The 26,343-nt window shown below is 34.5% G+C and overlaps 1 protein-coding gene across 1 annotated transcript in view; it reads right to left on the minus strand.

The window, feature by feature from the left end:
- Positions 1 to 26,343, minus strand: part of MAPK10 (mitogen-activated protein kinase 10) — a 551,463-nt gene that overhangs the window by 7,252 nt on the left and 517,868 nt on the right. Inside the window, exons 7-10 of the mRNA XM_070371900.1 lie at positions 25,220 to 25,278; positions 24,300 to 24,438; positions 23,436 to 23,601; positions 10,277 to 10,348 (exon numbers count right to left, since the gene is read on the minus strand). Coding sequence (XP_070228001.1) covers positions 10,277 to 10,348; positions 23,436 to 23,601; positions 24,300 to 24,438; positions 25,220 to 25,278 — 436 coding nt within the window. The remainder of the gene's footprint in view (positions 1 to 10,276; positions 10,349 to 23,435; positions 23,602 to 24,299; positions 24,439 to 25,219; positions 25,279 to 26,343) is intronic.

Below are 26,343 nucleotides of genomic sequence, written 5' to 3' on the forward strand. Positions count from 1 at the left end.
AAAGATTTGATCAGGGCAAAGAAGTTATCAGATTTTCTGTAAAGGAATCTTCTAACAAAGTTAGCAAAATACTCCCAACACACTAGTGTAGTTATATTTAGCTACAGTATGGTAGCTCAGATGGTAAATAATTTGCCTATCATGCAGGAGACCCAGGTTTGATCTCTGGGTAGGAAGATCCCCTGGGGAAGGGAATGGCTACCCACTCTGGTATTCTTGCCTGGAGAATTCCACGAACAGAGGAGCCTGACAGGTTACAGTCCATGGGGTCGCAAAGAGTCAGACATTACTGAGTAACTCACACTTGACACAGTTATTTAATTCAAAAATGAATTGCTTTTAAAGCAACATTTCCAAAACAATTGCATGGTTTTTTACAGTAAACTTTCAGAAAAAGTGAAAGTCACTCAACCATGTCCGACTTTTTGCACCCCATGGACGCTATAGTCCATGGAATTCTCCAGGCCAGAACACTGGAGTGGGTAGCCGTTCCCTTCTCCAGAGGATTTTCCCAACCCAGGGATTGAACCCATGTCTCCCACATTGCAGGCAGATTCTTTACCAGCTGAGCCACCAGGGAAGTTTAAGGGAGTCAAACGTCCTGGAATTAATTAAACAAGAACTATTAAAATGTTTCTTATTAAAAGTTATAATTAAAGTCTCTAGAAGCACTCAGCATGTCTTCCTACCTTAGATTGCTCTTTAGATGAAACACTGTTATGGTCCTTGATATAATAGTTTACCAAAAAAACCCACTAATCTTTATTATTGGCAATGAAATACTTGATTGTTATAACTGTAAATATGTGGTATAGTCATCTTTAAAAGTGTGTGCCTTTATTTTAACCAATCCATTTCAAGCTCTTTCTTCCCAAAAACATGACTAGTGCATTTAAGCACTAAGTACATGTTTCACAGGCGTTCACAGGATTGCATCATTAACTATGTACTTAGTTAACCATGTGAGTTTTCTCTATAATCATAATTAAACAAATACAATCCAATACTAGAAATAATAGCTCCTGGCTCTAAACCCAGGACTTGTTCCAAGGATTCCAGAAGAAAAAGACCAAGTCTGGAACTGACGTAGTAAACATTACTTTAATTTTGCCATAAAATTGATCGTTTGTTTGTCCCAGGCAATCCCTCTTAAAGAATGCCTCTGAAATTGCTTTCTTAATCTATTAGGCCAACTTATTCACATAAAACAACTAATTTTATTAATATTTAAATAGAAAATAAGGTGATACATTTTAAAAGAACTTTTTAATCATCAGATTTCCACAATGATTATACTGTTTAAAATACATAAAATATTAACTAGGTTTTTATGATTATGTGTTAATTTAAAATAGTAAATTTTTTTAAAAGAATGACCAAAATTATTTTTGTAAAACAATTTCTCTGCTTTAGAACACTAATAAGTCATCATTTTTCTACTATATGAGTAAGGATATGAATACCTACAGATCCCAGCATGTGCAGTCATCAAAAAAGCAAACTATATATATTTTTGATCTACTAGTTCAGAAATCATCATACAACATAATTATCAAATGTATTTAATAAAAATTTTAAACTGTCATCTAGTAGGAATTATTTGACAATATTCTCATCTAGTTCTAAATTCACTACATAAAGATAGTCATAAAAAGTTTGGTTTTTTAAATAGAGTATGATAAGATAATGTTCAACTATTTACTACTAATGTCTTCAATAAGTAGTATTGTAATAGATGAAAGAAACAAAGTATGGATTGTAAAAGTGATTATTTGAAATCCTAAGATTGGAAATCATTCCAGCTAATTTTTGTCAGTTAGCCAAGAACTTACATTTAATGTCCTCCTTTTACATTAACTTCCTTGGTTGAGAAACTTTCTAAAATATATAACAAATTGCCTTGAGCCCAATGTATGAATTATGTCTTACTATTTTCTGAAAATTTGGGGTCATAATTTATACCATGTACATTTAAGCTTTCAGAGGCTACCAAGTGGGAGCAAGCGGCTTCCTTGGTGGCTCATATGGTAAAGCATCTGCCTGCAAATGCGGGAGATCTGGGTTTGATCCCTGGGTTGGGAAGATCCCTGGAGAAGGAAACAGCAACCCACTCCAGTACCCTTGCCTGGAAAATCCCATGGACAGAGGAGGCTGGTAGGCTACAGTCCATGGGGTTGCAAAAAGTCAGATGTGACTTAGTGACTCCACTTTTTCTTTCAAGTGGGATCATAAAGAGTTGTTTAGTGGCTTCATTCTTCTATGCCCTTTGAATTATTTTATCTCCATTTTGTTTTTCCATTGATTACTTTTTCTTATGATGAATATGGTTTCCAGAGTTGACACCTTTGTGAATTCAGATTTGCTTTTTATTCTGCTCTTAGCCTTATATTCAGTATTCTGTGCAAAAATGTTGACATCTCTTCACAACCTAAAGAATATCAGTGTTTGTCCCCAAATTCTTACCTATGCTTTTAAAGATAATATTGTTTAAGAGTACTGTCTTTAGAAAAGTTCCAGGAGTGACTACTTTATCTTGCAAGACAAGCAGCTGCCTGGTCGGCACTGTGTTGTGTATTATTGGGAGGCTTCATGTTAGCCCTGCAACGAATGTGCAATAGGAGGTGGAGGTATGCATGCCACGTGTTAGGCATCATGATAAAAAACTGCAGTTCCCAAACTGAATATTCATAACTTGGGGAACTTATAAAAATATAGATCACTCCACTCTCCCCATTGATCTACAAGATTCTGAATGCATATGCTTGAGATGATATCATTAAGAAACATCACAGTAATTGCAATCCAGGTGGCCCCTGGTATATTTGAGAAATACTGACAATATCTTGTGAAAAAAATAAGTCCAGATCTAAGAATAAAGTACTAACCTGTTTCAGTTTTATGACACGGATTAGTTTAGGGTCAATTTCACCAAAATATTATTCCACATCTTTTGCTATGGAAAACTTAGGGGTTGTTCACATGGAAACATGACAAGGAAAGAAAAATCCTAATATTTGTTCCCTTTCCCCATGTCACTTTCCCAAAAATACCATGAGAAATTATGACAAGTGTCACACATAAGTTCCATGCAGAGAAAAAGGGGTTCTACTCATGAATACCTATAGGATTGAAATTACATGTTGCTATCATAAAAATACAGGTTGATATCATGTTACTACTCATGGGAAGTACTACTCATGGGAAGCATAAAAGCTATTCAATATAAGTTCAAACTATTTTACTATTTTTAAGTAACTACTCCATAATTCTGTATGATAAAATTTGTTCTCAAAGAACTCTCACTTCTGAGGACATTGTAAAATTCAGGCTAGAAATATATCTATATTCATATGACAAAGGTCTGGATTCAGATTTTCATGGTTTTGTCTTGAGTTTTTTGTTACTTTAAAAACATTTTTATTTTTTTTCATTTGAAAAGTGTTATTTTCATCTTGATAGTCCCCCTGAAATTCTAGAAATATGAATGTGACAATGAAAAATTATAACTAACATCTGTTTTCATTATAAATGAGCACAGGAAGGGGAAATATTATAAGCTAATAACACTTTGAAAAAGTCAAAGCTGACAGTTTGATTAAAAGGCTATTTGTTCACTGGCAGCTGATTGCTCATGGAATACTGTGGAACATGAAATATCCAGAGGCTAATATTTGAAGCATGATATATATGCACCTCAGCATAATCTATTTCATCTAATAAATCTATTTATCATTGTAATCTATATTTATTTACAAAGCAAAAAATATTGAAGAGACATTTCACATATAAGCAAATTCAATATATGTTAATATGTATCACAATGTAGAATTTTAATTAAACTATTGAGGGTTAATCTTTAGGGCCACTCATTTGTACAGGTCCCTTGCAAAATTCTATGCCTAGTTTTGCATTTGTAATATTAATTTTTTCTTTACATAACAACTTCCTCCAACTGCATTATATTCCGGCCTCATAAAGACTAGATCTGACTCTACCTACATTTTGAAACTGGAAGATGTCTTGGACATCATTTAAATTGACATCTGTATTTTGTAGCTGAAAAATGTTGAGGTGTTTTAAAATTGGTAAGTAAAATGACTTTAAGCAAAGTAGCGGATACAAACAGCTCCCAACACTAAAAGAAATACAAAATTCTATTTAACAGTTTTGGTAACTCTCTACTCTGTTCTGTGAAAACCTCTCTTAAAGATTACACTCATTTCTGGGTATAACACTATGCAAGAAAAGATTTAGAAGGGACAATGAAGTTTATATGAGGTAAAGAAAACATGCTATATGAGGCATACTTGACAAAACTTTTTATGTTTCAATTCAAAAAGAAAGGAGAAAATCCTTGCCTCCTCCATCCTCGCACTCGCACTTTGATCCCTCTTTTCCTTTAGTTGTTAACACTTTCTAATATACCATGCCTTTTATTTTAAATTTCATGATGACAAGGATTTTTATCAATTTTCTTTACATGTATATTCCTAGGTATAAGCACATAGCAAGTGCTCAAAATATTTGTTGAATAAATAAATGTCTATTTTATGTTCAATTAGAGTTTTTCAAGGAGATAACTTGAAGAATAAGGAGAGAAAGTATTCGAAGAAACAAAAATTGAGAAATTCCAGGAATTGGAGAAAGGTTGAAATTTAGGTAACAAAGGGAATCCTGAGAGGTAAATAAAAAGAAATCCAGACCTAGTCACATGGGAGAGAAACAGCAACTAACCAAAGATCAAGAAAAAAATTCCTAAATGAAAGGAGGGAAAACAGACAGAGTATGTCCAAAGATGACTATCACACTGATGGCTAATTATTCAACAGTAATATTAAAAAGAAAAAGCCAGTGGAAAGACACTTCTAAAATGCAGGAAGAAATAACTGTCAATCTAAAATTCTATATCCAACAAAACTATCTTTCCAGTAGGGAACACAAATCAGAATACAGCTTTATTGTAAAAGACTTCTAAAGAACTTCTAAAGGATATACTTCAGAAGGAAAGAAAATAATCCCAAAGGGTCAAATTGCAAGAAATACTGATAAGCCAAGAAAATTATAATCATAAGGGTAAATCTAAACAAACTCTATCTTTACATAACCAAATGATAATGTCAATTTATGAGGTTCAAAGAAAAAAACTAAAATACTGAGCATAGATAGCATATTTAAATTGGTACAGTAATGATCTAAATTATTAGTATGTGGTAAGATCCTTGTGTGTTCAGGAGAGAGATAAAAATTATCTGAATTAAAACAGAAATTCTCCACAAACTGAACTATAGATTCAATACAATTCCAAAATCAATGCAAATAGGGATCATTTTATAGAAGTTAGCAAGCCAATTTTAAAATATTTGAGGAAAAGCAATGGCTCATTAATAGCTAAGGTACTTCTGAAGAAGACAAAGAAAGAAGATATTTATCTTATCTGATATGTGTATAGTATACACTTGCATTCATTAAGAAAGGGTAGTTGTGGTATAGAGATAGACAAAAAAAAAAAAAAACACCTCATTATGAAACCGAATACAAAGCCAAGAATTTAACACCCTTTCCCCCTAAATGTGAAAACTTATGACAAAGACAGCATTATAGAACAATGAAGAAAGAATTAGCCATTCTTCCTCAGTCAGTAACTGGAAATGAAATTCCTCTTTCACATCATACACAAAAATCATTTCCAAGTGAACTAGAAGCTTAAATATAAAAGATTAAAATATTCACACCAAAACTAAAAGAGAATATAAAGGCATCAAAGGATTCTTAAGAAAGACATATAAATAAATGAACTATAAAAAAAGCGAATTCCAAAATCAATATAAAATAAAATGGCAAAATATTCTAAATAAGGGAAAGGATATTTTCAACACGTAAAATGGACAAAGGTTAGGTACCACAATAAATAAAGAACTCCTACAAATTAGTTTTTAAAAATACAATTTAAAAATTTGTTCTAAAAAACAAAAGATATATTACCAGGAGGAAATACTAATGGCCAGTAAATAGGAAAAAATGCTTGTAAAGAAAATATAAATAAAAGCTCCAATGAATAGGATTTTACATCCAAGAGATTACTAACAAATTTAAAGACAAATCTGGTAATATCAAGAGTTGGTTTGGATGTGGAGTAGACAGTTACTTTTATACATATACTGTTACTCTGAAAATCAATCTGATGTTATCAACACATAGTCAAGCTTAAAATGTGCACACCTATGAGTTCTGGTGTGACTTCCCAGATGGTTCAGTGGTAAAGAATCCACCTGCCAAATAGGAGATTGAGGTTCAATTCCTGGGTGGAAAAGATCGCCTGGAGAAGGAAATGGCAACCTACTCTTATTGTTGCCTGGGAAATCCTACAGAGTAGCATGGTGCATGACTCAGCAACTACACAACAACAATGATCCTAGGCATTTATCATAAAGAATCTTGTCCATGTGCTCCTAGAAACATGTATTCATTGTTTATAAAAGAAAAAGCAAAAACTCAATGTATTCCAAAGTCTATTTGTAGAAGAACAGATTTATTGTATTAATAGAACATTCATATACTGGAATGCTATACCGCAATGAAAATGAATGAACTATTTCCTATGTACCAACGTGAATAAATCTTAAAAATATAATGCTAACTTCAAAAAAAGCTTGCTTTCCAAAAAAAAGCAAGTCACAAAGTAATAATAGCACAATATGTAAAATGGATAAAACTAAATGGAAGGAAAGTTATGACCAACTTAGGTAGCATATTAAAAAGCAGAGACATTACTTTGCCAACAAAGGTCTGTCTAGTCAAGGCTATGGTTTTTCCAGTGGTCATGTATGGATGTGAGAGTTGGACTGTGAAGAAAGCTGAGTGCCGAAGAATTGATGCTTTTGAACTATGGTGTTGGAGAAGACTCTTGAGAGTTCCTTGGACTGCAAGGAGATCCAACCAGTCCATCCTAAAGGAGATCAGCCCTGGGTGTTCATTGGAAGGACTGATGCTGGAGCTGAAACTCCAATACTTTGGCCACCTCATGGGAAGAGTTGACTCACTGGAAAAGACCCTGATGCAGGGAGGGATTGGAGGCAGGAGGAGAAGGGGACGACAGAGGATGAGATGGCTGGATGGCATCACCGACTCGATGGACACGAGTTTGGGTAAAATTCGGGAGTTGGTGATGGACAAGGAGGCCTGGCGTGCTGCGATTCATGGGGTCGCAAAGAATTGGACACAACTGAGCGACTGAACTGAACTAAAATGATATGTTGTTTAGGGATAAATATGTATGTGCTAAAAATATAAGGAAAGTCCAAGAGATTGTAAAAACATGCCTTTAGGAATGCGATGACCTCTGGGGAAGAGAGAGGATATAACCGAGCAGGAACACACACAAAAAGTTCATAGGTATTGATAATGTTCTACTTTTTTAACCTGAGTGGTAATATATGCATGTTCATTTTATTGATCTTTTCAAAAGCTATAAATTTAATATTCTTCTAATTCACTTGCATAATTTATTTTGTAATTTTAAAGTAAAAGTGTCTGCCAGGGTGAAATTCATTAGGAGACCTCCCAATAGAAAAGTATCTCAGTAGTTGAATTCTGACTTTTCTGTAGAAAGTTAAACACATTTGATTTGAATAAAAATTTAATTAAAATATATCAAAATACAGCTACTAATAAAGGGTTTCCCTGGTGGCTCAGACTAAAAAATCCACCTCCAATGCAGGAAACCTGGGTTCAATCCCTGGGCTGAGAAGATCCCCTGGAGAAGGATATGGCAACCCACTGCTGTATTCTTCCCTGGAGAATCCCATGGACAGCGGAGCCTGGTGGACTACAGTTCTTGGGGTCACAAAAAATCAGGCATGACTATGTGACTAAGCACACAACACAAAAATACAGCTACTAATAAAGTGGCATAAAAATGCATTAAATTTTAAGAACTGTTTTTGGTTATCTAAATTTCTCAAGGCTAAAAATAATGTGAATTCGTTTAGGTATAAAAAATAAAAGGTATAAGACCGTATTTTTAAGTTTTGTTGTTATTTTATGTATTAAGAACACATGTATAGCTCATATTGCACTGACTTTTATCAATCATTTATTTTGAGAATGTCTTCATATAAATGATATATTAAAAATAATATGACTGCCTACAGAATATTGTATAGATGTATACTACACACACTATATATCTAGTAGATTAAATATAATTTTATTGCCACTTTCAGATGTCATGTTTAATAACAGGGCATTTCAAAAAATAAGTACTCTGTTTTGTATTTTAAAAGTTTAACATTATAATAATGAGTCTTCATAATATGTTTGCCTGAAAAATTCTGATTTGAAATTACCAACATGTTTGAAATTATGAAAAGACTGCATCTGACATTCAGAGGAGACACTTTAGTTAATAATTACCATTTACCCTTCCCAAAATTTACAAATATATCCCTATACAAGAGCTCCATAAATAACCAAAAATAAAAATACCAAGCTCAAGTATTGAAAGAACAATCTGAGACTTCTTAACATTAGCAGCAACCCAAAGGTTTACTTATAAGGGATTTTGGTATCAAGTTAAGAAATGATAACCAAGCAACTTAAAAAAAATGGATTCTAAGAAATGTTAATCTGTTTTAATAACTCAGTTGTGGAAATCTGATTTGATTTTCTTTAATAAAAATTATAAGAAAAGTAATGAAAAATAATCATTTTAATTTATAGGTGGCAAATAATTCATTTCAATCATCAATTATTCAAGCAAAATGAACTTCTAAAATATCAAAGAGTACAAAGTTAATAGATTGAGTCTGTTTTTTATCAAATGTCTAAAAATTAGGCAAAACTTAACTGTTTCATATTCATGTTCAAAGTCCAAATTCAAGTTTATAATCCACAAGATTTCAGAGAAATCTTGTTTTTTTTTCCAATCTGAAAGAATTCATTTTTTATCATGCTAACATACTTTTAAAGAGTATTAACATAAACATGAATGTTGTAAATTTATAGATACTATTTAGTAAAACGTATATGCAGAAGACAATACTGCAAAACAGGCATAAATTTTTTAGAAATAAATGTGTGTCATATAAAACTAAAAAAATATTTTTAGTAAGAATAGAGTTAAAAGTAGTGCAGTTTTATTTTTAACTAAATAAAACATTTCATGTTAAGCTTCTTATCCACAAAAACTGAGTGTCTAATTCAGTCAGTTTGTAAATTTGTCCAATACAGAGAATATATGCATGCACTTAATATTTGTTACATATTAATCTTCAAAGTAAATGGCTAACTGCACAGTTAGGCTACAATATTATTAATTAGATTTATTTTATACATTAAAACCCCATTATTATAGGCTCAATTTTGTTTTCAAACAGTGATCATTTAAGTAATGCTCATCTTATCTTTAGTATGATAATGACGTAATAGTTTGTAAGTGACTGTGAGTAGGATACTTAACTGACTAAATAAAATAAGTTATTATAAACCCATACACTAAATCACACTCTCCATATCTTTTTAATACTGCAAAGCCCATAGAACCTTTACTTGCTAATTATTAGCTGCTTAAGGGATCACTTTTACTTAACCAAGTGATACACATTTGTTTTATTTGGATATTTTATATAATCATTATTAATTAATGAGGTTTTAATCATTGTACTTGTTAATAATGTGGAGAGAATAAAAGCAGTAATGGAGCTATTATTCCTAGACATTAAGGAAATGAGAAAAATTATTTTAGAAGATCATTTTTAAAAGGAAATTCATATGAATGTTCTCTGAATATGTGTTAATAATAAACTGATTGCATTTATGAATGAACATAAATTTAACTGATAAAAGATTTCCATGCCAAATGAGTATTTGTTATGGTACAAAAGCATAAATCTTTAGTCTTAAACTAAAAGATTTTGTCATTTATTATCTAGCTATGGATATAACAACTGACACAACTGAGTGACTAACACTCTCACAACAAAAAACAGTAAAACATAATAGAGTATATCATTGTTACTAGTTTCATAAGACTGAATTAAGGCAGATCTTTTGATAGCAATTGAACGTTTCATATGTGTTACAATATTATCTACATACAAGCTTGCTAGGAGACAAGGTTACTCTCCCATGATGCCAGCTGGTAAATACGTGACATTGGAGTTTCACAGAACCCCTCTAAGGGCAGTGAGGATATACCACCAACAGTATTATACTGGAGACCTAATGGAATCGATTGAACATATTACCCATAGAGACCACTGGCTTCTAAGAAGGATACGATCAGTGCCAGGAAACAGCACTGCACCTTTTATCATTTCGCCCATGATGCACCCTACTGACCACATGTCAACTGAAAACAAAAATGAAATGAAGATAAACAAGAAGACAGGAATAGAACAGCAAATAAACAAAAACGCTTCACTACCCAGGCCTTGGAGCAATGGTCTGACCTTTTGCTGACTGGGTTAACAGTGCTTTAAAACACTTAACAGTGCTTTAAAACAGGGGGGTGGGAAGAACACAAGAATGTCAGGGCCCTTTCTGCTATGCAACTGAACTAACCATGCCATTCAATGCCACCTAATGTATGATAATATTACTTTGCAATTATAATGCAATGATTCATTTAGGTTCTGATTTAAAAGGTCTGATTTGCATTCATCTCCTAGAATCCTACTGATTTGTATTGTAAATTATTCTAGATTGTGTTAATGTGGGAAACATGCAAATTGGTTTCTCTTTCATTCTTTTGTATACCACACTTGGAGAAAGAAATAAAGACTGAGCCGCCTGCAACCTCATAAGAAAGGGTTTCTTTTATAAAACACACTTACTCTTATTTATAAATATGAATAAATTTCCGGAAGTGAAATGCCGTTCAAGAATGAGTGTTTGGGAATAGGCTGGTTCAGTTTCATTGACTCTCACCAAAGAAGTACGTTTTTAAACAGAAGCTTTGTCTTATTCTCGTAAGAACAATTGCTTTCTAACTGTCCTTGGTTACTCACGTGTTCCTACTGAAAACTCAGAAAGAAAGATAGGTCATTCTTATGAGGAAAATTAACCTAGAAGAATAAGGGAAGTTGAGGGGGAACAAATAGGGACAGACATTAAGATAGCACACTAGAATTTTGCTCCACTTATTCTTCCGGTTCTACATTGTAATTTGGCAGTGACCTTACAGAATTCCTCGAGATTCTTTCCCAGGTGAAGGTCTCACTCAGGTTAAATGCAAAGTTTGACCAAATACCTAAACAGAGTTATCACTGCAAAGAAACGGTTATAGCTATGAAGGTGACAAGCATACCCAGAAAAGCAAATTTGTCTTGCTTCCATTTTAGGAAAGCAAGTGACATGCAAAAAGATCAGGAAAAGATAGAGCAAACAGTTGTGCATCCCTTTATTATTAATACATTTGGAATTCAAGATAATATCTGTCTCACGAGAGGTTGGTATTGTGAGCACTTTGATTAAAGGGCAAAAAAATTCTCTAAAACAAAATTTGCTTTTGAATTGCAAATATTCTTATCATCAAAGTGACCAGTCTAAGTTGTTATTTACCATGTATCTATTTTTTAGAGATATTGTGGGAGAGAGAGATTTTTTTTAAAAAAGAGAGCTAAAGGCTCAATAAGCAAGGCTTTCTCTTGCCTGCATCAATTTAAACATTTGGGAAAAGGTTATTTCTGCCCCAAACCTATCCGCTAGTTAAAAAACATCTATTTCTATATTTATTTAATGAAAAAATATCTCTTTTATGTTATCTCTGGCAGATATTCATTTTTTTTTCTGCTCCAGAACCAATCCCATTGCTTTCTAACTGTACATGTATGTGTTAGTCACTTGGTCATGTACAACTTTTCGTGAGCCCCATGGACTGTAGCCTGCCAGGCTCCTCTGTCCATGGAATTCTCCAGGCAAGAATACCAGAGTGGGTTGCCATTTCCTCCTCCAGCGGATCTTCCTGACCCAGGAATCAAATTCAGATCTTCTGTGTTGTGCCTGTCTGAGCCACCAGGGAAGCCCAGCCTTCTAAATGTGTATCAACTTGGCCAAGTTACTGACTCTCTCTTTTCATCCTCTAAAACATGGATGGCATTTATCATGTAAAAATTTTTTGACTTAAAAGGATTATGCCTGGTAAAGATCCTTCCACATTGCCTGGCATATAATAAGTTATCAATAAATGTTTGTTATGTATTATGTATTATATATATATATTAGAATTAAATATACATAGAGAAGGCATATTCATTTAATATTTATATACTATTATACTATATCTTATATTAATGTCTATAATTAAGAAATTTTTCCAATGAGGGAAGCTTACCACTCAGTGGGCAATCCTTTTCACTGTTGAAACCACTTTGAAAGGCACTCCACGTATTAAATCACAGTTGACTCCATGGAATTTCTCTCCATTATCTAAATCGGAATTATCTTGTTCTCTAATACAAATAATAATCTTAAAATAGAATCTGTGACCCCTGACCACTCTTGCAAAACTGACAAATTTTCCTCTTTCAGACTAGAATCCCTTGCGTTTTCTTCTCCCTCACCTAATGCTGTTAAACAGCAACAACAGTAACAACAGATGCCCTAAAGAGGTCTTAGTCCCGGGGTTACTTCAGTCTCACTTGGCTCTAGATAGTTCTTGGTTTAATAACTGCTGTGTCTCCCAGTTCTCACTTATGTGGCTCTGTGGGATACAGATATTCTAAAGTAAAAGCAGAACATTTTTGGAAATATATCTTCATGATAGAAGCTACAATTGTAGACTTAATAGATCACAAAGCCTTTGTGTGAAAATAATGTAGAGAGATACAAACTCAAGATCTGAACTACTGATGAAAATACTGAATTCCATTTGCTTTATTTAATGTACCATTTGCTTTATTTAATGTACCTTTGCTGAGTTATAATACCCTGGAAACCTCTCCAAATTCCAGTTTCCATTTAACTTTCCTCGCAATTCACTATTCCTATAGACTCTCCATGCTTATGCCACAGAAATGCTAAGCCTTATGCCTGGCCTGGAAGCTAAATTGGTAAAGAATCTGCCTGCAATGCAGGAGACCACCTGCAAGGCAGCAGACCCAGGTTTAGGGATCAATCCCTGGGTCAGAAAGATCCCCTGGAGGAGGAAACGGCAAACGACTCTAGTATTCTTGTCTGGGAAAACCCCTGGACAGAGGAGCCTGGTGGGTTAGAGTACATGGGGTCGCAAGAATTGGATGTGACTTAATGACTAAACCACCACCACCATTATAAATTACAAAAAGGGGAGTAGATGCATATGAGTTTATATAGATTTTTATTATTCAAGGCAGGATGAAATGTCAAGAGAACGTCATTGCAACAGCCACAGCGAGGGATTTTATTAATTAGTTATCACAACTAAAACAAGAAAGAGGTAATAAAAGAATTTGGTTCTAGATCTTTTTAAATCCTTTGGGGATGCGGGGTGATAGCTTTCCCTCAACTAATTCATCTATATGCTTATCAAGATGAGACTGGATTATTTTATGAAAATTTCAAGATATTCCAATGAATACTGACTGTGCATAGACCTTAGAAGAAATTGTCAAATTCAATCACAGTTGGAAACTGGATTTTGTTGCTCTCTGAGACAGTCTGATACGGTATGTGAGTCTCCATAAGACTTTTGTACACTAATGCCACCCAGGCAGAATTCTAGTTCCTTCCATGATTCTGATCATAACATTCCTCTCATCATCAGTATTTCCAGAGAAAGCAGATTCATTTGCAATTGTGGCACACAGAAACTGATTTACTTTCCTTAAAAGGAATGCTTAGTAAGTTTTGATGTTACTAAAATATGGTTATCAGTTTTCTAAGGGAGAAAATCTCAAGTGTATCATTTGTCAGGCATTAGATTATGCTAAATTATAATTTTTCTACTCTAGTCAAGAGATAGAAATAAAATAATAAAGGTCGTGACAGTTTAAATTGTTGTTGTTGTTGTTGTTTAGTTATGTCTGATTCTTTTGCAACCCCATGGGCTGTAGCCCGTCAGGCTCCTCTGTCCATGGGATTTCCCAGGCAAGAATACTGGAGTGGGTTTCTATTTCCTTCTTTCTTAAGGGGATCTTCCTGACCCAGGGATCAAACCTGCATCTCCTGCATTTGCAGGCAATTCTTTACCACTGATCTACCAGGGAAGCCTCTAGTGAAGAAAATGGCAACCCACTCCAGTATTTTTGCTTGGGAAATCCCATAGACAGAGGAGCCTGGTGGGCTACAGTCCATGGGGTTGCAAAGAGTAAGACATGACTTAACAACAAGGTTGTGTCAGTTTAAATCTAAACATAGAAAGCACTTTATTGCTACTTCCACACCCCAGTGGCTTGATCTGTGATTTATGATGGAATATTTTTTGGACTATGAGAGCTTCTATCCAGCAACCTAACACATGTTTCCTGTCTAGGAGATTATGCGGTTCTGGTAACGCAATTATGAGACCACACTGCTTTTCTCTTTAACCTAATTATATCTTCATTTAGCATAGGATTCAGACAATGGGTTTTGATAAATCTTTCAACAAGCACTTCAAAGTACAATAGAATAAGATTTAATATGGTTTTCTAAAATCAGAACACCATTTCTTTAAAATGTTTGCTTTAAGAGTTCAAAATTTAATTAGATATTTTACAAAAACACATTGTTTTAAACTTTAGTGCAAAGATAGAATTATGAAAAGCTACTGATATGCATAAATAAACTGTGAATGTGCCTATTTTGCATCTGTGGATCTAACTAAGAAAAATAAAAAACATTCATGGAACACAATGCTAAATATTCTAGTTCCAGGAAACAGAGGATTTTTCTCCTTGGATCTAGCTATTCAACTTGTTTTTCTTTCTTTGTAACTTCTATGGCATCATATTAATTTTTAATGTTTATTTTATAGATGTTATACCATTGATTTTCTTTTTTAATGAAACAGAATAAAATCCATTGAAACTTACTATAAAGAAGAAAATCTTTAGCTTTATGTTAAATTATAAATAAAACTGTAATAATTTTCAAAATACTCTGCCATAAAAAGTCTTGTCATTTTTTATTGCACCAAAATATTTTAAATTGTCATCTTTAAAATCTCTATAATTCTGCAGTGTGTATAAATAAGGAATCTGAAGAAATCCTAATGTTGAAAAAATAATTTTTTTCTTTAAACTTTTCATGTTTTGATGAACACATAGTAAATGCTTGGCTCTGAATGTTTCACATTATCACCAAATTAAATACAAGTTCCCTGAAGATTGGGGTAATTATCCTCATTTCATTTTACACATCAACTTGCAGAAGTGCTTCAGTAAGTGACGAACTACTCATTTTCTTTCCTTTTACTGTCTAATTCACAGATAATTTTGGTTTCTCATCACTTGAGAATTTTTTTTAAGGCGGTCTTTTGGTTATTTCTATTTTTTAAAATAGTTTATCTAATTCAATTTGAAGGTTATATTTGGGCTAAGGTACCCCCAAACTAATTCCATGCCATAAAAAATGGAGTTCTTTATAATTTAAAGTTATTTACAGGTATCTGTATGTTTGTAAGGGGCTTCCCAGGTGGCACTAGTGGTAAACAATGCACCTACCAATGCAGGAAATATAAGGACACAGGTTCAATCCCTGGGTCAGGATGATCCCCTCAAGGAGGCATGGCAACGCCTTGCCTGGAGAATTATTATATATATATATATAATATCATCACAGCAATTCTGTAAGGCTGGCAAAGGAGGTATTATATAAAATACATTGAAACTCCTAGGAGATAATTTATGACTAAAATGAAGAGGACCAGAGCCAGTTCTTGGAACCCTTATGCTCTGGAGTCTCATCTGACTGCTGAAGGGAGAGAGTCCCATAATAGGTTATCACTATTCGTGGATTTCGTCCTAAGAGCCAATCAGGCTAAGGGCGGTTGGAATGGAATAGCACAGTAATGACTAAGGAATCTGTTGTTTGTAGTTTTACTCTGTCAATTAGTTCAGTTTATTTTTAAAGATCTTCCAGTACTCCGTCTACAGAACTGTAGAGGAATAAGGAAAAGCAATATGCTTTTAAACCTTTCTATATCTATTTCTCTCCTCTTTCACTTTCATCAAGAGGCTTTTTAGTTCCTCTTCACTTTCTGCCATAAGGGTGGTATCATCTGCATATATGAGGTTATTGATATTTCTCCCAGCTTGTGCCTCTTCCAGCCCAGCGTTTCTCATGATGTACTCTGTGTATAAGTTAAATAAGCAGGGTGACAAAGGAGCCTTGGCGTGCTCCTTTTCCTATTTGGAACCAGCCTGTTATTCCATGTCCAGTTCTAACTGTTGCTTCCTGACCTGCATACAGGTTTCTCAAGAGGCAGGTCAGGTGGTCTGGTATTCCCATCTCTTTAGAATTGTCCACAGTTTATTGCGATCCACACAGTCAAAGGCTTTGGCATAGTCAATAAAGCAGAAATAGATGTTTTTCTGAAACTCTCTTGCTTTTTTGATGATCCAGCGGATGTTGGCAATTTGATCTCTGGTTCCTCTGCCTTTTCTAAAACCAGCTTGAACATATGGAAGTTCACGTTGTGACCAAACTAGATAGCATATTCAAAAGCAAAGACATTACTTTGCCAACAAAGGTCCATCTAGTCAAGGCTATGGTTTTTCCAGTGGTCATGTATGGATGTGAGAGTTGGACTGTGAAGAAAGCTGAGCACCAAAGATTTGATGCTTTTGAACTGTGGTGTTGGGGAAAACTCTTGAGAGTCCCTTGGGCTGCAAGGAGATCCAACCAGTCCATTCTAAAGGAGATAAGTCCTGGGTGTTCTTTGGAAGGACTGATGCTAAAGCTGAAACTCCAATACTTTGGCCACCTCATGCAAAGAGTTGACTCATTGGAAAGGACTCTGATGCTGGGAGGGATTGGGGCAGGAGGAGAAGGGGACGACAGAGGATGAGATGGCTGGATGGCATCACCAACTCGATGGACATGAGTTTGAGTGAACTCCAGGAGTTGGTGATGGACAGGGAGGCCTGGTGTGCTGCGATTCATGGGGTTGCAGAGAGTTGGACATGACTGAGTGACTGAACTGAACTGAACTGATATCTATTTCTGGGGGACAGGGGCTCCTGGGAGAAATGGCAGTCATGGTGGAGCTATGTGCGTGGTCACCCAAATGCTTCTCTCCAAGGCATCAAGATCCATCACCTCAATTTATTTTTTCCTGTTCCACCACCAAAGCTGGTTCGCTGTGTCCTCCCTTACTTTCTGCCCCCCTCAATATACCCTTCTGACCTTTTATCCCAGTTATGCCTTATCCTGCCCTCTAGTACAGTGGTCCCCAACCTTACTGGCACCAGGGACTGGTTTCATGGGAGACGATTTTTCCATGGACCAGGGATGGGGAGGAGGATGGTTTCAGGATGATTCAAGCACATTACACTTATTATGTACTTTATTTCTATTATTATTACACTAACTCCACCCGAACTCATCAGGCTTTAGATCTTGGAGGTTTGAGACCCCCACTCTGGTATACTCTGGCCTCCTCTAAATTTCCTGTGAGAAGAATTTTCCTCTTAATTCTGATCTTCCATCTGTTCAGATAATCTCAGAATCTTCAGCTTACTCAGATTTTCTTAGAGTAATAAAGGGAAGTATATTAACAAATTCACAGTGAAAAATATTCTCTTAAGCAAATACAAAGAAAAAGAAGTTAAGTCTTATTTTTTCAAATGTTTGTGATTATTGGCCATTTGTTTATGGATGTGAAGAATGACTATTTTTAAACCCTGACTATAAAGTATGTATTGTTTGAGATAATGTTTTATTACTATAATATTAGGTAGAAGACTCAGGCTATAACAAAATGTATTAGTTGCAAAAGATTATTAGGAAATAAGCAAAGTTATTTCAAAGAGGGAAGGATTAAAAGTATCTATCTGTACTAGATGGATATAATAATCCACAGCCTCCAATTTTTGTTCACCTTACTTTGATTATCCCTAATTTTCATTTCTTCAAGCTTAAAAAGATGTGATATTTAGTTAATCTGAGGATGTTTTCTTTATTTCTTCAAATATATAATATTTTGGTAAATCATTCCCTGTTCCATAATAACCTGTTTTCTTGGAAAGATTATATATATATATATATATATTCTTTTCTTTCTAACTGAAATTTCTCATGTCCTCAGAGGGAAAGGCAAGAAACAGTGTTTTAGCAGCTCAACTGTCAGCTTTAATCAGAAATAATATGCCTGAGGTCCAGAAGTTTCAAATGAATATGGTGTGCCTATTTATATCATTCCCCAGATCCAGAGAACTCTAGCAGAACTCAAAATAAAGGAATATCACCTGATCTTGTTTAAAAAGGTGCAACCATTTGAAGTAGAATAGAAATAAAAAGGTAGAAAGAGTATATCTATTTAAAATGGATAACCAACAAGGTCCTTCTGTATAACAGAGGGAACTCTGCTCAATGTTATGTGGCAGCCTGGATGGGAGGGGAGTTTGGTGAAGATTGGCCACATGTATATGTATGGCTGAGTCCCATTTTTTCAGAACAGTCCCACCTGAAGCTATCACAACATTGTTAATCAGCTATACTCCAACACAAAATAAAAAGTTTAATTTAAAAAAAAGATTCAGGTTTAAAGAAAGAACTGATATTACAGTATATACAAACTATACTGATATTATATGAGACTTTGGTAATCAAGAAAATACCATGCCCTGGTTGGGTTGTGGAAGGAGTCAGTGACTAGCTAGTTCTTTAAAAAAAAAAAAAAAAAACAGACAAACTTCCAAGAAAGTATCATAAAACTGCTGCACTATAAGCTATTATTAAAAGAAACAAGATCTTAATGAAATGTAGTCTTTGATGCCTCTTATATGATCATTGGACTATGTAAAGAAAATAGAAAATAAGTGACTTGGCATATTTATTGTTCTCTAACTTGAAATTCATCATAGACTGAAGAATTATTAGTAATACTATTATTATGTCAACCTATATGCAGGTTTTAATCATAAAACCATAATGAAAATTGAGTGTTTAATAGTGCATGTTTATATAATTAAGAAACTATTTACACAATAAAAACAAATACTTTCTAAATGTTTCTTTGGATATTACAAAAGCTAGCAAACTAATGAATGGAAAAGTAAGTATGTACGTATGTATTTTGCCAACATTTTAATTTAATCATCAAGAAACTACCTTGTGATATCATCTGGGTCATGTCAATAGTCAAGAAACCCACACAATGTTCCTCAAAGTGAAAAGACAATTTTAACACAGTAAAATAGCTAAAACTTCAGTTGTCAATGGTAATTTCCTAAGAGCTCCCAATTTTTCAAGGTGTTTTACTATTTTCACTTAGAATACAGATTTTTTTAAAAGGAAGATTAAAAAGTTCTGTTCAGAGAGAAGAATATCTTTGCTTATGATGACAGAGTGCTATAACATCATTTTTCAGCCTCAGAGAAATTCAACGGAAATCACTCTGAATAATTCTAAGTGAATTATTCATTTAGATTGTTTTTTTGTTTTTGTTTTGTCTGTGAAGAATCTTGGAAGTACCCAAGGAATAAATTAGCATATACTAAACTTTGATATTACTTCCAGTAAATGCTGAAATCATTTCATTATGCTAAAATATTGATATGAGTCTTCTCCCCATAAATAAGCTCCATCAGCCCCCAAACTTGTGTCTGATCATCATGGTCTAGTGAAGTTACTTTAGTGTTCTGATCCCTTTATTACTGGTAGTAAGCTCTAATTACAAAATGATAATAATTTCATATAAAGATTAATGAAACAATTTCATCCAAAAACACAGAGTATATATAATCCATTGTTCAATAAGGATTTCTATGGTTTAGTTTAATTTTTAAATATGGTCACGACTAAGACATTAAGTTATAATTTTAATTATAGGAAAATGAACTAATTTCAACATATTTCATGTGGAAATTATTTACCCATGTTTAAGTAAAATTTAACTTAAGCAAGACATACTATCTTTACGTAGCTTCCCCACTGACTTTTACATCTACACTCGGGCTCCTTATCATATTTCATATCACCAGCTCATTTAATAATTCCAAATCAGAGATATCTGTCCAAAAAGTTCCTGATGAAATCTAGCTAAAGATTCAGTGGTATAAGGCAAATCAACACAGCTTTTTTTTAATTGACTACCTCCCCCACATTGTACATTCCATTTCTTTAATTCTAAATTTCATTGGAAAAGCAACTATCTATGTCTAAGTCACATCTCCAAGTCAAATAAGGAAAGCCAATTTTGAACCTACCTGACCTCCAGCAAGTTGACTAAAATTATGATTTTTAAATGTGGAAGTTCATGTTTTAAGGAAGATGTGCCTTAAGACTGGATATAGTGTCGAGAGTAATTCAAATCAATAAAGGTGTGGACAGAAGCTTAAGATGTTGGCAAGAAGAGAAATGAGCATGCTGAAATTTGTAGAAGCATAAAATGGATTTAGAAAAAAGATGGGTAATACTTGCAAATAGTGATTTCTTTTGCTAATTCGAAATATATTTTAATCACTTGAGATATGTTGGCCTCTCTTATTTATGAAAAACAGCACTGCTATTCTGAGTTATAGATAAAATAATTTAAGGAAAAAAAACATCAAAAATGTAATTAAACTATTGAGATAGGTAATCTTCAGTACTGGTCAGATTATAGAAATAATCACTTTTTTTTTTTTTTTAATTGCAGTTACACCACTTACCCAACTTTTTGCTTCTATCTTTACTCTCCTGGTAAAATCATTATGTGTTTAAAGGGAGAGAGAACAAAACAGGTAAAGCTGCAGCAAAAGGTACAAGGATACAGTCCCTTCCTGGAAACAGGATTTTGTGGCGAACCATTTCTCCCATAATGCATCCCACAGACCATATATCCACTAGAACAGGAGAGAGGGAGGTGAAGAAAAGGGAGGAAAGTAAAGTTAACTAAGATAATTGATCTCTGAAGGAGGAGGAAAAAGAACAGTTTGATTAGAAGGTACAAATTTTTGTCTCCCACCAAAAGTTGGCCAAAAAGGTGAATTAAAACCAGCACTGGAATGTGACATAAACAATGTCTAGTAGAACTCAAGTTTTAAAAATTACTTTGTGATGCCTTAGATTTTCCTTCAGTGCCTTAGGGTGGTAACATGGACAAGCACCAGTTTAACCAAACTTATCTCCATGTCAGGTGACACAGCTCAAAGCCACCAAAGGGTTTTCAACGTCATTCTCTGGAGGGAGAGAAATTAATCTCAATCAACTCTTAGGGGTGGCTATTTCCATTTTCTATTCTACCCAATTACATGGAATAAGCCAACTAGAGATCATCTTTTTTTGGTCCAAATCCAAGAAACTAGGAAACGGCTGAAACTATGGTTTGAAGGCAGAAGTATTAGTGACTTCTTTTACTAATTCAAAATATATTTTAATCACTTGAGAAATGTTGGCCTCTCTTATTTATGAAAAACAACACTGCTATTTTGAATTATAGATAATAAAATAATTTAAGAAGAATAAAAAAACACTGAAAATTTAATTAAGTCCTGATATTCAGGACTTAGTTTTTCCTTCAGAAGTTATTCTTATAAATATCAGTTTGAGTTCCTTTTTGATATATCTCAAGAAAAAAGATGTATAATTAATTTGCACAGGTATAAAGGAGTCATGAAGGAAACAGAGTATTAATGGTGTTAAAAAGTTGTTAAGCACGTATGTCGGTTTCTCAGTTGCCATGCTTGTTAACGAAACATACTTCACCTTCTTCTACTAATCTTTACCCTCTTCCAACTCGCTTTTTAGTAAGGATGAAGGGAATTGGGCAAAAACATTAGGCTAAAACGCTCCTTGAGGAAGGAAGGCAGGGTTCGGTGCACAGGAGAGCTGGCATGCCTGATGTGGGAGCAAGCAGGTTTTGTGCGTGATAACCCTCATCCCACACGTGGGTGAGGGCAGCACAAGGGTGGTAGGTATGCTTTCTCCACGGGTCCAGAGAAGCCAAAAATCTGAGGCAGAAACTTGCAATCCTGTCTAGTAAGGGAAGGACAAGGGATGCAGTCACATGCCATCTGTGTTCAGCAAAGATCTGAAAATCATTAATAGCAAATTCAGACTCCCCTACAGATTTTTGTAGATTCTTGAATTTTTTTAATTGGTTCCCACTTTGATTTTTTTTTAAATATGAAGAATGTATACAACCATCTGCTTTTCCAAATAAGTTAGACGTAGTATTGCCTTGGAACAGGATTAGATTTTTTTCCTCCTCCAAGTCAAAAGGAAACAGAACTCTGCCACTGTTCACCACAGTTAAGCCTGACCTTCCTGAGAACTTTTTCGCTTCCTCTGAACAAATGCACAAAAGAACTGGCTCTCCTCTAATCTGGAAGGAGCACAAGAAATTTTTCAAAATTTTGGTGGCCAGGAAATTTTCATAAAAGTACTCTGTAGCACCTACACATAAAAATACAATGATAATTATTTCTATAGAACTTACACCTTTCCAATAACTTAATAAAGTCTCAAAACAAGTATGAAAGGTATATTAAGTATACATATACAATTCTACTTTAAAACAGTTTTAATTCCTGAATATATTGGATTTTTTTTAATACACCTCATTACTTGTTAGGGCTAATCCTTCAAAATTATATACTGCAGTGCTTTCTAATAAGAATTTTTATAAATCCTCATTTTAATAAAATCAAATTGTAATGTATTTTGAAGATTCTTTCTACCTTTTCTTTGCAAGTGTTTATGAATACTACATTTTCTTTATGAAAGCAGCAGTGTAAAATTTAATATTATTCTCTCTGTATGGTTTCAGAATTTATAAAAGCTTACCAGGTAATTACTACCTTAACTATTACTTACAGAACAGTACGTATCCAACTTGAACAATTTGGATTATTCTAAAATGACTATGCATTAAGCATGTGTGAAGATTCTTGCTCCAAGGATTTGTGGTATCTTTTTGTTTGTCTTTTCCTAGGACTAGAGACACCAGTTTAAGACATGACATAAAGCCAAATGGTAAAATGCAATAGATGGATTTCTTCCTGTTTATATTCACTGTGAGTTGAGCTGCCTTCTAAATATCAGTGTTTCTGAATATCTACAGCACGTGTGCTCATCAGTATCCATACGACTGTTTAATCAGACTCTATTTATAATTCTTTTGAGTTATAACATTTCAATGTTCTTCTAGTTATGCATGCTTCTCAGAAGCATCCTTCATGTTGATTCTTCTTAGTAGTAATTTTTGAAAACCTCTGACTATGAAGGCTGGTAGCCCTATTTTTAAAAATTCATATACATGAGAGGGAACACTGCTCTTGACATACTTAGTTTCTTTACAGTTTCTGTGGCTGCTACTCAAGAGGCATCCTTACCGTTCTCCTTGTAGCCCATTCCCAGAATGACCTCGGGGGCCCGGTAATAACGTGTTACCACATAGGGAGTCATCATGAAGCTTGTGCCTGCTGTTCTGGCCAGCCCAAAGTCTAGGATTTTCAATGTACAATCAGACTTGACTACAATGTTACTTGGTTTTAAGTCCTGACAATAAGAACAAGAGAAGAAATTAAAAACGAACATCAAATGGCACATGTGACGTCCATCTACTCAATCAACACGGCAGTCTTGCAATAGCACTGATGGGCCTTCCCACTGGCTGTAGAGCCCTAGGTAAAGCCAAAGAGTACTGCCCCAAGGAAGCTTAAAATTAGGTTTGGGATTTTTTGTTTTAATATCCTCAGAAAGTTTTTTAAACCCAGAAGATAACTGCATCATTTTTACAATTTTTGGCTCATGTTGGGAAGAGGTTTTTAGGGGAAAAAAAAAATCATTGATTGTCATCTGTTAGGTTTCTCTTTACAGCAACATAAGCCTTTGAGTTTATATTTCATTTCTAGGCCTGACAGAAGAGCAGATCAGGGCGGCTGTCTTTATGGAACCAGAAACAAACAGTGGGAATGAGTTGTCTTGTTTCAGCTGCACCTATGACCTCTGCCAATCAGAGTTTCTGAGAAGGCTCATAAGCTGACTTTCAGTGAGCTGAAACAAAACATTAAACAAAATGAGCTAGCGTGCTGAAGTCTCCTCCGACACGTTAGTGAGCTATATGCTTATTCTACAGTAAAATAAATGAGGAAGTACATTATATTTACCCAAGCTCCCCTACCTGAAGAACGTAATCTACAGCTGCCCTTTGTCTTCTCCACAAGCAACTTTATAATTCTGGACTGTGTTCTTACCCTGTGAATAATCCCAGCAGAGTGAAGGTGCTTGATGCCACACAACATTTGGTAGAGCAGGTAAGACATTCGCTCGTGGTCTAACTCCATCTGAATCACCTGACACAAGTTAGCATCCATCAGCTCCATGACTAAGTAACTGCAGGGTAAATCCGCAGTGTTAGTTTCAAATCACAAGGCCCACGGAGTCCTTCAAACAAGTCAGAATCCTCTCCTAAGTCTCTAACTCTTCCACATTTCCCAGCTCCACCTCTGACTGAACTAAGAATATGAAAAACTTGCAAGTACTGCATGCGTGACAGCCGTGGTAACCCTACCACAAAGGTGCTAACAGATGTAGCATTTACGGGTGTGTGGTTTCTGTTTGTGTAGTTTCTCCCTTTGTTTTGTTCTCAACTTTACCCTGAATTCCCTGAACTCTTTCCTGAGTATTAATATTACAAATAAGAAAAAAAATTCAGAATAGAATTTTCCATTAAATGCAGTGTATCTGTGTTAAAAAAGACAACATGCTATGATTCACTTAGAGTCACTATATTCCTGGTAATTTTTTTGCACAAAATCCAAGACACCACAAAAATAGATTAAGGATGATTTTTTTTATCATGTCCACTATTAATATTTCTCAAAGTGAACTGACTCATTCTAGAAAGCTCACAAAATACATTAAAAATAAATAAAGAATAAATAGCAAGCCTTCCTGGATTCTGATTGAACCAAGAACACAGGACAAAAAAACGCAAAGAACCAGAAAATAGCGGAACTGTCTTTCCAGGAAGAAACACCATAAAATGAGACTTTCGGGATCCCTTTCATTTGCTGCCAGTTCTTAAGGGATTTCACTCATTTGACTCCTGTCAACGTCACTTGTGTTATTTGGATGTTATACTCCCGCTTCCTTCATGAGTTGTGTTACTTACACATCTTGGAACTCCTCCAGTGTTTTCTGGGGTGTGAAGACATTTAATAAACTAATAATCTGAGAAGAGACAGTGGGATGGGAGGAGAGAAAGAAAAAGGGAGAAAAATAATTATTTGAAAAGCATATTTAAACAAGTACTTATTCCGCTCAAAGTCACATATTAGTACTATGATGGAAATAGAAAAGTTGGAAGATTTTTCTAGAACTGTCTCATAGAAAACTGTACTCAAAGGATATATGATCCGTCTTCGGTTAAAATGCAATTAAAAAGCTCAAATTCTTAAGCAGAAGAGTCAGAGAAGATACATAATTGTGGTATTGCTCTAGAGTGTGGTGGTTCTCCTTGGTAAATACAAGGTGGTAATATAATTAAACAAAAAAGGAGAAAAAACCACATAAGGAAAGTTAAGCATCAGTGAAATACCCAGCACGACTGGCAAGGCTATGTGAGGGGTTGTGCATGCTAAATTGCTTCAGTCGTGTCCAACTCCCCGTGACCCCATGGCCTGTAGCCTGCCAGGCTCCTCTGTCCATGGGATTCTTCAGGCACGAATACTGGAGTGGGTTGCCATCCTACTCCAGGGGATCTTCCCAACCCAGGGATTGAAGCAGCATCTCTTATGGGTTCTTCACCACTAGTGCTACCTGGGAAGCCCATGTCTTCCTCCAAATGAAAAGTTTGCTTTCTATGTCAAGGAAATGTTCTAAGTCAAGATTTTTTTGTGTGTTGTTACTTTAGTTTCTTTTGCTCCTACTTCATTCACACTCCAATACTATTTAAACTAAAACTCCAATGGTATGTGTGGGGAAAGGTATGTCTTACATGATATCAATGATGAATTTAAAGGCAAATGTATTTTTAAAGTTATTAAAATTCTGCTTTTTGAATTTTTTCTCCTGCTTTAGTTATTTAATATATTAGATAGTAAACAGAATAAGTAAACTTTAAAAGGAAAAAACCTTTGTCTTACGCAACTCAATTGCATACATAAGTTGCTCAAAAGTTTTCTTTCAGCTAAATATCCTGTATTAATGTGTCAGTGGGAAATAAAACCATAGAAAGCAATACTCTACTCATAAAATGGATGCAACCATTTCACAAAAACAAGTGGAAGATTTATA

This window comes from Bos mutus, chromosome 6, assembly GCF_027580195.1.
Source record: "Bos mutus isolate GX-2022 chromosome 6, NWIPB_WYAK_1.1, whole genome shotgun sequence".
Classification (NCBI taxonomy): Eukaryota; Metazoa; Chordata; class Mammalia; order Artiodactyla; family Bovidae; genus Bos; species Bos mutus.